The 15,668-nt window shown below is 65.0% G+C and overlaps 1 protein-coding gene across 1 annotated transcript in view; it reads right to left on the reverse strand.

Moving 5' to 3' along the window:
• Positions 1-1,256: 1,256 nt before the first annotated feature.
• Positions 1,257-15,668, reverse strand: part of LOC134509225 (ryanodine receptor 1-like) — a gene marked incomplete at both ends in the record, with an annotated part of 28,694 nt that continues 14,282 nt past the window's right edge. The window contains 11 exon segments of the mRNA XM_063321698.1: positions 1,257-1,312; positions 2,320-2,424; positions 3,248-3,354; positions 3,357-3,427; positions 3,429-3,470; positions 4,503-4,695; positions 10,271-10,512; positions 11,658-11,791; positions 12,841-12,959; positions 13,347-13,442; positions 14,690-14,825. Coding sequence (XP_063177768.1) covers positions 1,257-1,312; positions 2,320-2,424; positions 3,248-3,354; positions 3,357-3,427; positions 3,429-3,470; positions 4,503-4,695; positions 10,271-10,512; positions 11,658-11,791; positions 12,841-12,959; positions 13,347-13,442; positions 14,690-14,825 — 1,301 coding nt within the window.

The following is a 15,668-nucleotide window of genomic DNA, read 5'->3' on the forward strand; positions in this document are numbered from 1 at the left end:
CCCAAATCCCCCCAAATCCCGTCTAAATCCCCCCCAAACCCCCAAGCGCCCCCAAATCCCCCCTAAATCCCCCCAAGCCCCTCCAATTCCCCCCTAAATCCCCCCTAAACGCCCCAAATCCCCCTAAATCCCCCCCAAGCCCCCCCAAATGCCCTCTAAATCCCCCCCAAACCCCCAAATCCCCCGAAATCCCCCCAAACCCCCCCAAATCCCCTCTAAATCCCCCCTAAACCCGCCAAATCCCCCCTAAATCGCCCCAAATCCCCCCAAATGCTCCCTAAATCCCCCCAAACCCCCCAAATCCCCCTAAATCGCCCCCAAGCCCCCCCAAATGACCTCTAAATCCCCCCTAAACCCCCCAAATCCCCCCTAAATCGCCCCAAATCCCCCCAACCCCCCCAAATTGCCCCCAAACCCCCCAAATCCCCCCAAATCCCCCCTAAATGGCCCCAAGCCCCCCCAATTCACCCCTAAATCCCCCCCAAACCCCCCAAATCCCCCCTAAATCGCCCCCAAGCCCCCCCAAATGCCTTCTAAATCCCCCCTAAATCGCCCCCAAACCCCCCCTAAATCCCCCCAAATCCCCTAAACCCCCCCCAAATCCCCCCAAGCCCCCCAAATCCCCCCCAAGCCCCCCCAAATGCCCTCTAAATCCCCCCTAAACCCCCCAAATCCCCCCTAAATCGCCCCCAAGCCCCCCAAATCCCCCCTAAATCCCCCCAAATCCCCCCCAAGCCCCCCCAAATCCCCTCTAAACCCCCCCAACCCCCCCAAATCCCCCCAAATTGCCCCCAAACCCCCCCTAAATCCCAAATCCCCCCCTAAATCGCCCCCAAACCCCCCCAAACCCCCCAAATCCCCCCTAAATCCCCTCTAAATCGCCCCCAAGCCCCCCAAATCCCCCCTAAATCGCCCCAAACCCCCCAAATCCCCCCCAAGTCCCCTCTAAATCGCCCCCAAGCCCCCAACCCCCCAAATCCCCCCCAAATCCCCCAAGCCCCCCCAAATCCCCCCAAATCGCCCCCAAACCCCCCAAATCCCCCCCAAATCCCCCCTAAATCGCCCCCAAGCCCCCCCAATTCACCCCTAAATCCCCCCCAAACCCCCCCAAATCCTCCCTAAATCGCCCCCAAGCCCTCCCAAATCCCCCCTAAATCCCCCCTAAATCCCCCCTAAACCCCCCAAATCCCCTCTAAATCCCCCCTAAATCGCCCCCAACCCCGCCCCAAATCTCCATCCAGCCCCCCCCCCCTCACTTGAGGGTCTCCCCCGACATCTGGAGGTTGTAGCTGCGCTCAGGCTCGGGCAGCCCCTGGAAGCTGAGCAGACACGGGTGCAAGCGCCGGGTGTCGTCCCCGCACCTGGGGGGGGGCACCCCCAAAATCAGCCACACCCCCCCTACCCCCCCCCCCAGAGTCACCCCCCACCCCCAGGGGACACCCCAAAATCGGCCACATCCCCCCAAAGTCACCCCCGCCCCCAGGGGACACCCCAAAATCAGCCACCCCCCCCCAAAGTCACCCCCGCCCCCAGGGGACACCCCCAAACCAGCCACCCCCCCCCCAGAGTCACTTCCCCCCCCCAGGGGACACCCCCAAAATCAGCCACCCCCCCCCAAAAGTCACCCCCGCCCCCAGGGGACACCCCCAAACCAGCCACCCCCCCCCCCCCCAAGAAGACCCCAAAGCCACCCCCCGAGGGGGGGGACACCCCAAAGTCATCTGCCCCCCCCCTTCCCCCCCAGGGGGACACCCCAAAATCAGCCCCCCCCCCCCCTCGCCCGCAGGGGGTCCCCAAACCCCCGCAGAAAGGATGGGGGGGGGCCCTGATGCGGGGGGGGCGGGGGGTGGTGTCTGCTTTGGATTGGGGGGGTCCCAGGGGGTTTGGGGGGTTCGGGGGGGGGTCCCATCACACCCCGGGGGGGGGGGGGCGGAGTCGGGGGGAGTCGGGGGGGGGGGGGGGAGTCCATCCACCCCGGGGGGGGCTCGGGGGGGGGGGGGGGGCAGGGGGGTTTGAGGGGTCCTGGGGGGGGTCCTGAGGCGGTTTGGGGGGGGGGGGTGTCTGTGCCCCTGCCGGGGGGGGGGGCCCAGGGGGGTTTGGGGGGGTCGCGGGGGGGGGTTCAGGGGTTTCGGGGGGGGGGGGGGGTCGGGAGTTGGGGGGGGGTCACGAACCCCGGGTGGGTTTTTGGGGGGTTTTGGGGGGGGGGGGGTCGGAGTTGGGGGGGGGTCACGAACCCCGGGTGGGTTTTTGGGGGGTGGGGGGGGGGGGTTTGGGGGGTTCAGGGGGTGCCGGGGGGGGGTCCCGGGGGGGGGCACTGACGGGGCCGTAGGTCCAGCCCTGCTCGATGCGGGTTTGGGCCCAAAGTTCGTGGATATTTTCCGCCAGTTTCTCCCGGATCCGCTCCAGGTGGGGGGGCAGCACGATCTATTGGGGGGGGGAATGGGGGGGGGCGGGGGGGGGAGCTGGCACCCCAAAAACCAGCCCCCCAAATCCCCCCCCCCCGAGGCCCCCCCAAACTGCCCCCAAATCCACCCCCCCCCCAAATCTCCAGCCAAACCCCCCAAATCCCGCACCCCCCCCCCCCAGGACCCCCCCCAAATCACCCCCAAAACCTCCATCCAACCCCCCCCAAGCCCCCCCAGGTCCCCCCCCAAGCCCCCCCAAACTGCCCCCAAACCCCCCAAATCCCCCCCAACCTCCATCCAACCCCCCCCCAAGCCCCCAAATCCCCCCCAAACCCCCCAAATCTCCATCCAACCCCCCCAAGCCCCCCCGTCCCCCCAAACCCCCCCAAATCTCCATCCAAACCCCCCCCAAGCCCCCCAAATCCCCCCCAAACCCCCCAAATCTCCATCCAACCCCCCCCAAGCCCCCAAATCCCCCCCAAACCCCCCAAATCTCCATCCAACCCCCCCCAAGCCCCCAAATCCCCCCCAAACCCCCCAAATCTCCATCCAAACCCCCCCCAACCCCCCAAACTGCCCCCAAACCCCCCAAATCCCCCAAAATCTCCATCCAAACACCCCCCAAATCCCCCCCAACCTCCATCCAACCCCCCCCAAGCCCCAAATCCCCCAAATCTCCCCCAAACCCCCCAAATCTCCATCCAAACCCCCCCCCAAGCCCCCCTGGTCCCCCCCAAACCCCCCCAAATCTCCATCCAACCCCCCCCAAGCCCCCCCAGGTCCCCCCCAAGCCCCCCAAAACCCCCCAAGCCCCCCCAAATCCCCCCCCCCAACCCCCCCACCTGCTGGGTGTCGACGGGGCAGGGGGTGAAGGCGGTGTGGGGCAGCCCCTGGGAGGCCCCCAGGAGGCTGCGGGTGCCGGGGGGGCCCTCGCCCCCCCCCCGATAGCCTTGATGGGCTCCAGGCGCAGGCGCTCGCGGGGCAGCAGGGCCTCGGCGCAGGGCGAGTACCCGGGGGGGGCAGGAACTGGAACTCCCATGGCGGCCCCCCAGCAGGAACCGCAGCCTTTTTGGGGGGGGGACACACAAAGAAAAGGGGGGGGGGGTGGTCAGGACCCACACGGCACCCCCCGACCCACGGCACCCCTGTGGGATCAACCCCCAGACCCGCAGCATCCCTCCATCGCCCCCCCCCAGACCCACAGCAGCCCCCCCCCGACCCACAGCATCCCTCCATCGCCCCCCCCAGACCCACGGCATCCCTCCATCATCCCCCCAGACCCACAGCAGCCCCCCCCAGACCCACAGCATCCCTCCATCGCCCCCCCCAGACCCACAGCAGCCCTCCCCGGACCCACAGCATCCCTCCATCGCCCCCGCCAGACCCACAGCAGCCCCCCCCGGACCCACAGCATCCCTCCATCGCCCCCCCCAGACCCATAGCAGTCCCCCCCAGACCCACAGCATCCCTCCATCGCCCCCCCCAGACCCATAGCAGCCCCGCCCAGACCCACAGCAGCCCCCCCAGACCCACAGCATCCCTCCATTGCCCCCCCAGACCCACGGCATCCCTCCATCATCCCCCCAGACCCACAGCAGCCCCCCCAGACCCACAGCATCCCTCCATCGCCCCCCCCAGACCCACAGCATCCCCCCCCAGACCCACGGCGTCCCTCCATCGCCCCCCCCAGACCCACGGCATCCCTCCATCGCTCCCCCCAGACCCACGGCATCCCTCCATCGCTCCCCCCAGACCCACAGCATCCCTCCATCATCCCCCCCAGACCCACAGCATCCCCCCCAGACCCACAGCATCCCTCCATCGCCCCCCCCAGACCCACAGCAGCCCCCCCAGACCCACAGCATCCTTCCATCGCCCCCCCCAGACCCACAGCATCCCCCCCAGACCCACGGCATCCCTCCATCGTCCCCCCCAGACCCACGGCATCCCTCCACTACCCCCCCAGACCCACGGCATCCCTCCATCGCCCCCCTCCCCAGCCCCATAGCAGCCCCCCCAGCCCCCCAGCAGCCCCCCCAGCCCCGGCGAGGAGGTGGGGACGTTCCGGGCCCCCCCGTTCCCGGGGGGGGGTCTCACTTGACGCCGGCGGAGAAGCTGGCGACGGGGGAGAAGAGCGTGTCGAGGTTGAAGCTCTCCAGGACCCCCTGGACGGGGCAGCCGTTGAGGCGGAAGGAGGCGCTGGGGACCCCCAGGTCCAGGCAGCAGCTGACCACGTCCCCGGGGGCCAGCGCCCGCCGCTGCGGGGAGGCCACCGCCCGCGCCACCCCCCCTGCGGGACAGCAGGAGACGCTTTTGGGGACCTGGCGAGGGGGGACGGGGGGGGACACGCGCGCAGGGAGACGCGGGCGGGACAGGGGACGCGGCAAGGGACACGCCGAGGCACAAGGGACGCGACAAGGGACACGCCGGGGGACGTGGGACGCGGCAAGGGACACGCCGGGGGACGTGGGACGCGGCAAGGGACACGCCGAGGCACAGGGGACGCGGCAAGGGACACGCCGGGGGACAGGGGACGCGACAAGGGACACGCCGGGGGACAGGGGACGCGGCAAGGGACACGCCGGGGGACAGGGGACGCGGCAAGGGACACGCCGGGGGACAGGGGATGCGGCAAGGGACACGATGGGGGACAGGGGACGCGGCAAGGGACACGCCGGGGGACAGGGGACACGGCAAGGGACACGCCGGGGGACAGGGGACGCGGCAAGGGACACAATGGGGGACGGGACACATCAAGGGACACACCAGGGGATGGGGGACGTGACAAGGGACACAATGGGGGACAGGGGACATGACAAGGGACACGATGGGGGACAGGAGACATGACAAGGGACACAATGGGGGACGTGGGACACGACAAGGGACACGCCGGGGGACAGGGGACGCGGCAAGGGACACGCCGGGGGACGTGGGACGCGGCAAGGGACATGATAGGGGACAGGGGACGCGACAAGGGACACGCCGGGGGACAGGGGACGCGGCAAGGGACACGATGGGGGACAGGGGACACGGCAAGGGACATGCCAGGGGACAGCGGACATGACAAGGGACACAATGGGGGATGTGGGACATGCCAAGGGACACGCTGGGGGACAGGGGATGTGACAAAGGACACGATGGGGGACGTGGGACACGCCAAAGGACACGCCGGGGGACAGGGGACGTGACAAAGGACACGCCGGGGGACAGGGGACGTGACAAGGGACACAATGGGGGACAGGGGACGTGACAAGGGACACGACAGGGGACATGACAAGGGACACAATGGGGGACAGGGGACACACCAAGGGACACACCAGGGGACATGACAAGGGACACGCCGGGGGACAGGGGACATGCCAAGGGACGTGATGGGGGACAGGGGACACGCCAAGGGACACAATGGGGGATGTGGGACACGCCACGGGACAGGGGACATGATAAGGGACATGATGGGGGACAGGGGACATGACAAGGGACACGATGGGGGACATAGGACACGACAAGGGACACACCGGGGGACATGATGGGGAACAGGGGACACACCAAGGAACATGATGGGGGACACGATGGGGGACAGCGGACGCGCCAGGGAACATGGGACATGACAAGGGACATGCCGGGGGACAGGGGACACGGCAAGAGACACGATGGGGGACGTAGGACACGTCAAGGGTCCATGCACAAGAGTCCATGCACAAAGAGAACCACACGCACAAGGAGAACAACGTGCACGAGGAGAACCACACGCACAAGGAGAACAACGTGCACGAGGAGAACCACGCACACGAGGAGAACCACGCACGAGGGTCCATGCACGAGGAGAACCACGTGTGAGGGTCCATGCACGAGGAGAACCACACGCACGAGGAGAACCACGTGTGAGGGTCCATGCACGAGGAGAACCACGTGTGAGGGTCCATGCACGAGGAGAACCACACGCACGAGGAGAACCACGTGTGAGGGTCCATGCACGAGGAGAACCACACGCACGAGGAGAACCACGTGTGAGGGTCCATGCACGAGGAGAACCACACGCACGAGGAGAACCACGCACGAGGGTCCATGCACGAGGAGAACCACGTGTGAGGGTCCATGCACGAGGAGAACCACACGCACGAGGAGAACCACACGCACGAGGAGAACCACGCACAAGGGTCCATGCACGAGGAGAACTACGCGCACGGGGACAACCACGCACAAGGGTCCACACTCAAGGAGAACCATGGGCACGAGGAGAACCACGTGCACAAGGACAACCACGTGTGAGGGTCCACGCATGAGGAGAACCACACGCACGAGGAGAACCACACGCACGAGGAGAACCATACACGAGGAGAACCACACGCAAGGGTCCATGCACGAGGAGAACCACGCGCACGAGGAGAACCACGCACAAGGGTCCACACTCAAGGAGAACCACGTGCACAAAGAGAACCACATGCACAAGGACAACCACGTGTGAGGGTCCATGCATGAGGAGAACCACACGCACGAGGAGAACCACACGCACGAGGAGAACCACGCACAAGGGTCCACTCACGAGGAGAACCACACGCACGGGGAGAACCACGCAAAAGGGTCCACGCACGAGGAGAACCACACTCACGAGGAGAACCACACACAAGGGTCCATGCACGAGGAGAACCACGCGCACGAGGAGAACCATGCGCACGAGGAGAACCACATGTGAGAGTCCACGCATGAGGAGAACCACGCACACGAGAAGAACCATGCACACGAGGAGAACCACGCACATGAGGACAACCACACGCACGAGGAAACCACACACAAGGGTCCACACTCAAGGAGAACCACACGCACGAGGAGAACCACACACGAGGACAACCACGCACAAGGGTCCACACTCAAGGAGAACCCCAGGCACGAGGAGAACCATGCGTACAAGGAGAACCACATGTGAGGGTCCACGCACGAGGAGAACCACGCACGAGGGTCCATGTATGAGAACCACATGCATGAGGAGAACCACATGCACGAGGAGAACCGCGCACAAGGAGAACCACACGCACGAGGAAACCACACACAAGGGTCCACACTCAAGGAGAACCACGCGCACGAGGAGAACCATGCATACAAGGAGAACCACGTGTGAGGGTCCACGCATGAGGAGAACCACGCGCACGAGGAGAACCGCGCGCACGAGGAGAACCGCGCGCACGAGGAGAACTGCGCACGAGGAGAACCACACGCACGAGGAGAACCACACGCATGAGGAGAAACACACGCACGAGGAGAACCACACGCACGAGGAGAACCACATGTGAGGGTCCGTGCACAAGAACCATGCACGAGGAGAACCACACGCACGAGGAGATCCACGCACAAGGAGAACCACACACACAAGGAGAACCACATGTGAGGGTCCGTGCACAAGAACCACGCACAAGGAGAACCACACGCACGAGGAGAACCACGCACGAGGAGAACCACGCACGAGGAGATCCACGCACACGAGGAGATCCACGCACATGAGGAGATCCACACACATGAGGAGATCCACGCGCACGAGGAGAACCACGCACACGAGGAGAACCACGCACACGAGGAGATCCACGCACACGGGGAGATCCACGCACACGAGGAGATCCACGCACACGAGAAGATCCACGCACACGAGGAGAACCACGCGCACGAGGAGAACCACGCACGAGGAGAACCATGCACGAGAACCACACGCAGGAAGAGAACCACGCACGAAGGTCCATGCATGAGGAGAACCACACGCACGAGGAGAACCACGCACGAGGAGAACCACGCACGAGGAGAACCACGCACGAGGGTCCACACTCAAGGAGAACCACACGCACGAGGAGAACCACGCACGAGGGTCCACGCACGAGGAGAACCGCACGCACGAGGAGAACCACGCACGAGGGTCCACACTCAAGGAGAACCACGCACACGAGGAGAACCATGCGTACAAGGAGAACCACGCGCACGAGGAGAACCACGCGCACGAGGAGAACCACGCACAAGGGTCCACACTCAAGGAGAACCACACGCACGAGGAGAACCACACACAAGGGTCCATGCACGAGGAGAACCACACGCACGAGGAGAACCGCACGCACGAGGAGAACCACACGCACGAGGAGAACCACGTGCACGAGGAGAACCACACGCACGAGGACAACCACACGCACGAGGAGAACCACACGCACGAGGAGAACCACGCGCACGAGGAGAACCACGCGCACGAGGAGAACCACACGCACAAGGAGAACCACATGCACGAGGAGAACCACACACAGGAGGAGAACCACACGCATGAGGAGAACCACGCGCACGAGGAGAACCACACGCACGAGGAGAACCACGCGCACGAGGGTCCACACTCAAGGAGAAGCACACGCACAAGGAGAACCACACGCACGAGGAGAACCACGCGCACGAGGAGAACCATGCGTACAAGGAGAACCACGTGTGAGGGTCCACGCACGAGGAGAACCACGCACGAGGAGAACCACGCATGAGGAGAACCACACGCATGAGGAGAATCACGCATGAGCAGAACCACATATGAGGGTCCACGCATGAGGAGAACCACGCGCACGAGGAGAACCACACGCACGAGGAGAACCACGCGCACGAGGAGAACCATGCACGAGGAGAACCACGCGCACGAGGAGAACCACGCGCACGAGGAGAACCACACGCACGAGGAGAACCACGCGCACGAGAACCACGCGCACGAGGAGAACCACGCACGAGGAGATCCACGCACACGAGGAGATCCACGCGCACGAGGAGAACCACACGCACGAGGAGATCCACGCACACGAGGAGATCCACGCACACGAGGAGATCCACGCGCACGAGGAGATCCACGCGCACGAGGAGAACCACGCGCACGAGGAGAACCACAGACACGAAGAGAACCACGCACGAGGAGAACCATGCACGAGAACCACACGCAGGAAGAGAACCACGTACGAGGAGAACCACGCACGAGGGTCCATGCATGAGGAGAACCACACACATGAGGAGAACCACGCACGAGGAGAACCACGGGCACGAGGAGAACCACGGGCACGAGGAGAACCACGGGCACGAGGAGAACCACACGCACAAGAAGCACCATGCACGAGGAGAACCGGGCACACGAGGAGAACCACACGCACGAGGAGAACCACACGCACAAGAAGCACCATGCACGAGGAGAACCGGGCACACGAGGAGAACCACACGCACGAGGACGACACACAGCAGGAGAACCACGCACGAGAACCACACACAGGAGGAGAACCACGCACGAGGAGAACCACGCACGAGGGTCCATGCATGAGGAGAACCACACGCATGAGGAGAACCACACGCATGAGGAGAACCACATGTGAGGGTCCACGCATGAGGAGAACCACGTGCACGAGGAGAACCACGCACGAGGGTCCATGCATGAGGAGAACCACACGCACGAGGAGAACCACACGCACGAGGAGAACCACGCACAAGGGTCCACACTCAAGGAGAACCACGTGCACGAGGAGAACCACACACGAGGACAACCACACACGAGGACAACCACACTCAAGGAGAACCACACGCACGAGGAGAACCATGCGTACAAGGAGAACCACGTGTGAGGGTCCACGCACGAGGAGAACCACGCACGAGGAGAACCACACGCACGAGGAGAACCACGCACAAGGAGAACCACGCACGAGGGTCCATGCATGAGGAGAACCACACACACGAGGAGAACCACGGGCACAAGGAGAACCACGCACGAGGGTCCATGCATGAGGAGAACCACACGCACGAGGAGAACCACACGCACGAGGAGAACCACGCACGAGGAGGAGGAGGAGGAGGAGGAGGAGGAGGAGGCGGGGGGGCCGTACCTGTCCAGAGGTGGAGGCCGTCGAAGGCGAAGGAGCAGAGGTCGTCGCCGGCCCCGTTGCCCCCCCAGCCCTCGCCGCCCCCCGGGTAGGGGCTGTAGCCCCCCGCCGCCGCCCAGCCCACCCGCAGGTGGGTGCCCTGCGCCCCCAGGAAGGGCTGCGCCCGCTCCACCGCCACCTCGAAGTACCACTTGCTGTACTGCGTCGAGCCCTCGTGCGTCCCCAGGAAGATGTTGGGGCGCACGCTGCCATGGGGGAAGGGGGGGACATGGGGGGAGGACAGGGGGTCAGAGTGGGGACAACCCCCACCCCCCACCGGGGGCACCCCCAGAGCCCACAGGAGCAGCCCAAAAGCCCCAGGGGCACCCCCAGGTTCCTGCGAGAGCCCCAGGAACGTCTCAAGGGCACCCAGGAGCACCCCAAGGTTCTCCAAGAGCCCCAGGAACATCTCAAGGGCACCCAGGAGCACCCCAAGGTTCTCCAAAACCCCTCCCAAGACCCCCAGGAGCACCCCAAGGTCCCTCCAAGACCCCCAGGAACATCTCAGGGTCCCCCAGGAGCACCCCAAGGTTCTCCAAGAGCCCCAGGAACATCTCAAGGGCACCCAGGAGCACCCCAAGGTTCTCCAAGACCCCTCCCAAGACCACCAGGAGCACCCCAAGGGCACCCAGAGCCCACAGGAGCAGCCCAAAACCCCCAGGAGCACCCCGAGGTTCCTCCAAGAGCCCCAGGAACATCTCAAGGGCACCCAGGAGCACCCCAAGGTTCTCCAAGACCCCTCCCAAGACCACCAGGAGCACCCCAAGGTCCCTCCAAGACCCCCAGGAACGTCTCAAGGTCCCCCAGGAGCACCCCAAGGTTCTCCAAGAGCCCCAGGAACATCTCAAGGGCACCCAGGAGCACCCCAAGGTTCTCCAAGGCCCCGCCCAAGACCCCCAGGAGGATCCCAAGGGCACCCAGAGACCCCCTGGAGCCCCTCAAGACCCTCAGGAACAACCCAAAACCCCCAGGAGCACCCCAAGGTCCCTCCAAGACCCCCAGGAACGTCTCAAGGGCACCCAGGAGCACCCCAAGGTTCTCCAAGACCCCCAGGAACATCTCAAGGGCACCCAGGAGCACCCCAAGGTTCTCCAAGACCCCTCCCAAGACCCCCAGGAGCACCCCAAGGGCACCCAGAGCCCACAGGAGCAGCCCAAAACCCCCAGGAGCACCCCAAGGTCCCTCCAAGACCTCCAAGAGCACCACAGGGACCTCCAAGAGCCCTCCAAGACCCCCAGGAACATCTCAAGGTGCCCCAGGAGGACCCCAACGCCCTCCACGCCCTCCCAGGACCCCCCCTTCCCCCCAAGGGAGCGCCCTATGGACCACCCCACCCCGTCCCGCCCCACACCTGGTGACGTAGTTGACCAGCCCGGTCTGGAGCAGAAGGTCCCGGCGGGGCAGGAGGTTCTCGGTGATGAGGTTCTGGTTGGAGCGAACGGCCACCGCGTTGCAGACGCAGAGGGAGCAGAGGACGTCCAGCACCTGGCGGGGGGGGGGACACACGGACACGGCTGGGACACGCCCCAACAGGCGTGTGCGCGCCCCACGGCCTGCAGGTGACCACCCCCACCCCCCCCAACCACGCCCACATGAAGGTTCTCCAGCCCCATGTCGAGGTTCTCCAACCCCCATATGAAGGTCTCCAGCCTCATATGAAGGTTCTCCAACCCCCATGCAAGGTTCTCCAGCCCCATATGAAGATCCCCAGCCCCCATGCAAGGTTCTCCAGCCCCATATGAAGGTCTCCAGCCCCATATGAAGGTTCTCCAACCCCATATGAAGGTTCTCCAACCCCATATGAAAATCTCCAGCCCCATATGAAAATCTCCAACCCCATATGAAGGTTCTCCAACCCCATATGAAGGTCTCCAGCCTCATATGAAGGTTCTCCAACCCCCATGCAAGGTTCTCCAGCCCCATATGAAGGTTCTCCAGCCCTATATGAAGATCTTCAGCCCCATATGAAGGTTCTCCAACCCCCATCCAATGTTCTCCAGCCCCATATGAAGGTCCCCAGCCCCCATGCAAGGTTCTCCAGCCCCATATGAAGGTCTCCAGCCTCATATGAAGGTTCTCCAGCCCCATATGAAGGTTCTCCAACCCCCATATGAAGATCTCCAGTCCCATATGAAGGTTCTCCAACCCCCAGGCAAGGTTCTCCAGCCCCATATGAAGGTTCTCCAACCCCATACGAAGATCTCCAGCCCCATATGAAAATCTCCAGCGCCATATGAAGGTTCTCCAACCCCATATGAAGGTCTCCGGTCCCATATGAAGGTTCTCTAACCCCCATATGAAGATCTTCAGCCCCATATGAAGGTTCTCCAACCCCCATCCAATGTTCTCCAGCCCCATATGAAGGTCCCCAGCCCCCGTGCAAGGTTCTCCAGCCCCATATGAAGGTTCTCCAACCCCCATGTGAGGTTCTCCAGCCCCATATGAAGGTCCCAGCCCCCATAGGAAGGTTCTCCAGCCCCATAGGAAGGTTCTCCAACCGCCCCCCGGAGGTGACCACCCCCCAACCCCCCGACCTTGTGGTTGCGGCCGTGCTTGTCCAGGAGGGAGATGATGGACTTGATGTGGTTCTCCTGGATGATGTTGAGGACCTCGGGGCTCTCGATGAGGACGCAGTAGAGCACCTCCAGGATGCCTGCGGAGCCCCAGCCCCACAGCAGGGTCCTCAGCCCCATAGCGGGGTCCTCGGACCCCTCGCGAAGGATCTCCGAGCCCATAGGAAGGTTCTCAGATCCATACAAGGTTCTCCAGCCCCATATGAAGGTTCTCCAGCCCCATATGAAGGTTCCCAGCCCCACAGAAAGGTTCTCCAGCCCCATATGAAGGTTCCTCAACCCCCATATGAAGGTTCTCCAGCCCCATACGAAGATCTCCAGCCCCACAGAAAGGTTCTCCAGCCCCATATGAAGGTCCTCAGCCCCCATGCGAGGTTCTCCAGCCCCGTAAGAAGGTCCCCAGCCCCACAGGAAGGTTCCCAGCCCCACACGCGGCCCCCTCAGCCCCACACGCGGCCCCCACTGACCCGAGGAGGCCTCCAGCCGGTCCAGCTTGCTGACCAGCCAGTCCAGGTTGGTGGAGAAGAGGGCGCAGTTGGCACGGTTCCCCCGGATCAGCGAGGCTGGGGGGCACGGAAGGGGTCAGGTCTGCTGCCCCACAGCCCCACATCCTGCCCCACAGCCCCCCCATATTGCCCCACAGACCCCCAGCAGCCTCCCATGTGCCCACCCAGCTGCTCAGAGAGCCGGTTCAAATCCCGTTCCGTGGCTCCTATCCCACCTCATAGCCCCCCAGCCTGCCCCACAGCCCCCCATATTGCCCCACAGACCCCTATCCTGCCCCATAGACCCCTATCCTGCCCCATAGACCCCTACCCTGCCCCATAGACCCCCACAGCCTCCCATGCGCCCACCCAACTGCTCAGAGAGCCGGTTCAAATCCCCCTCCGCGGCTCCTACCCCACCTCGTAGCCCCCCAGCCTGCCCCACAGCCCCCCATATTGCCCTATAGCCCCCCATATTGCCCCACAGACCCACATATTGCCCCACAGACCCCCAGCGGCCTCCCATGTGCCTACCCAGCTACTCAGAGAGCCGGTTCAAATCCCGCTCCGCGGCTCCTATCCCACCTCATACCATCCCACAGCCTGCCCCACAGCCCCCCATATTGCCCTATAGCCCCCCATATTGCCCCACAGACCCACATATTGCCCCACAGACCCCCAGCGGCCTCCCATGCGCCCACCCAGCTGCTCAGAGAGCCGGTTCAAATCCCGCTCCGGGGCTCCTATCCCACCTCATACCATCCCACAGCCTGCCCCACAGCCCCACAACCTGCCCCACAGACCCCTATCCTGCCCCACAGACCCCTATCCTGCCCCAGAGACCCCTACACTGCCCCACAGACCCCTCCAGCTGCTCAGAGAGATGGTTCAAATCTCGCTCCGGGGCTCCTATCCCACCTCATACCATCCCACAGCCTGCCCCACAGCCCCCCATATTGCCCCACAGACCCCTATCCTGCCCCACAGACCCCATTTTGCCCCACAGACCCCCAGCAGCCTCCCATGCGCCCACCCAACTGCTCAGAGAGCCGGTTCAAATCCCCCTCCGCGGCTCCTATCCCACCTCGTAGCCCCCCCAGCCTGCCCCACAGATCCCTATCCTGCCCCATAGACCCCTATTCTGCCCCATAGACCCCTACCCTGCCCCATAGACCCCCCCAGCCTCCCATGCGCCCACCCAGCTGCTCAGAGAGCCGGTTCAAATCCCCCTCCGCGGCTCCTATCCCACCTCGTAGCCCCCCCAGCCTGCCCCACAGCCCCACAACCTGCCCCACATCCCCCCCGGCAGCCCCCCAAGTGCCCACCCAGCAGCTCGTAGAGCAGGTTGACGATCTTCTTCCAGGAGGCGGCCGCCTCCTCCCCGGCGAACTCGGCGAAGTGGGCGGCCGTGCTGTACACGTTGAGGCGGTCGATGCAGTTCAGCACCAGCGTGATCATGCCCTGTGGGGCGCCGTGGGGCAGGGGGTCGGGGGGGGGTCACTCTGTGTCCCGTCCGTCCCCCCCCCCATCCCAGCCCCACGGCCAGCTCTGCGCAGCCCCGCGCGAACACCCCCAGCCCCACCACCGGCAGACCTCCAGCCCCGGGAGTGCCCCCCCCCGCCCCCAATCCACCCCCCAAGTCTCCAGCCCCACAACTTGCTCCCCCCCCTCCCCAGCCCCACATGCTCCCCACGAGCCCCGGGGCGGGGGGGGGGGGTCCCCACCTCCCGCTGGAAGAGGCTTTGGTGACACCCCCCCCCTCCAGCCCCACAAGTATCCCCACGTCCCCACGAGCATCCTTCATCCCCAGCCCCACAGCTGTCCCCCCCCAGCCCCATAGCGGCCCCCATCGAGCCCCACAGCCCCCTGGGGGTCCCGGGGGGGGTCCCCACCGCCTGCTGGAAGAGGTTCTGGCCTCCCCCCAGCCCCACGAGCATCCTTCATCCCCACAAGCATCCTTCACCCCCAGCCCCACAGCTCCCCCCCCACGCCCCCCCAGCCCCATAGCGTGTCCCCCCCCAGCCCCACAGCCCCCTGGGGGTGCCGGGGGGATGCCCACCTCCTGCTGGAAGTAATTCTGGACGCCCCCCAACCCCAGGAACACCCCCCCATCCCCACGAGCATCCTTCACCCCCAGCCCCACAGCTCCCCCCCCACGCCCCCCCAGCCCCATAGCGTGTGCCCCCCAGCCCCACAGCCCCATGGGGGTCCCGGACCCCCCCCACACCTCCTGCTGGAAGTGATTCTGGACGCCCCCCAACCCCAGGAACACCCCCCAACCCCACGAGCATCCTTCATCCCCAC

Source organism: Chroicocephalus ridibundus, unplaced genomic scaffold, assembly GCF_963924245.1.
Source record: "Chroicocephalus ridibundus unplaced genomic scaffold, bChrRid1.1 SCAFFOLD_649, whole genome shotgun sequence".
Lineage (NCBI taxonomy): Eukaryota > Metazoa > Chordata > Aves > Charadriiformes > Laridae > Chroicocephalus > Chroicocephalus ridibundus.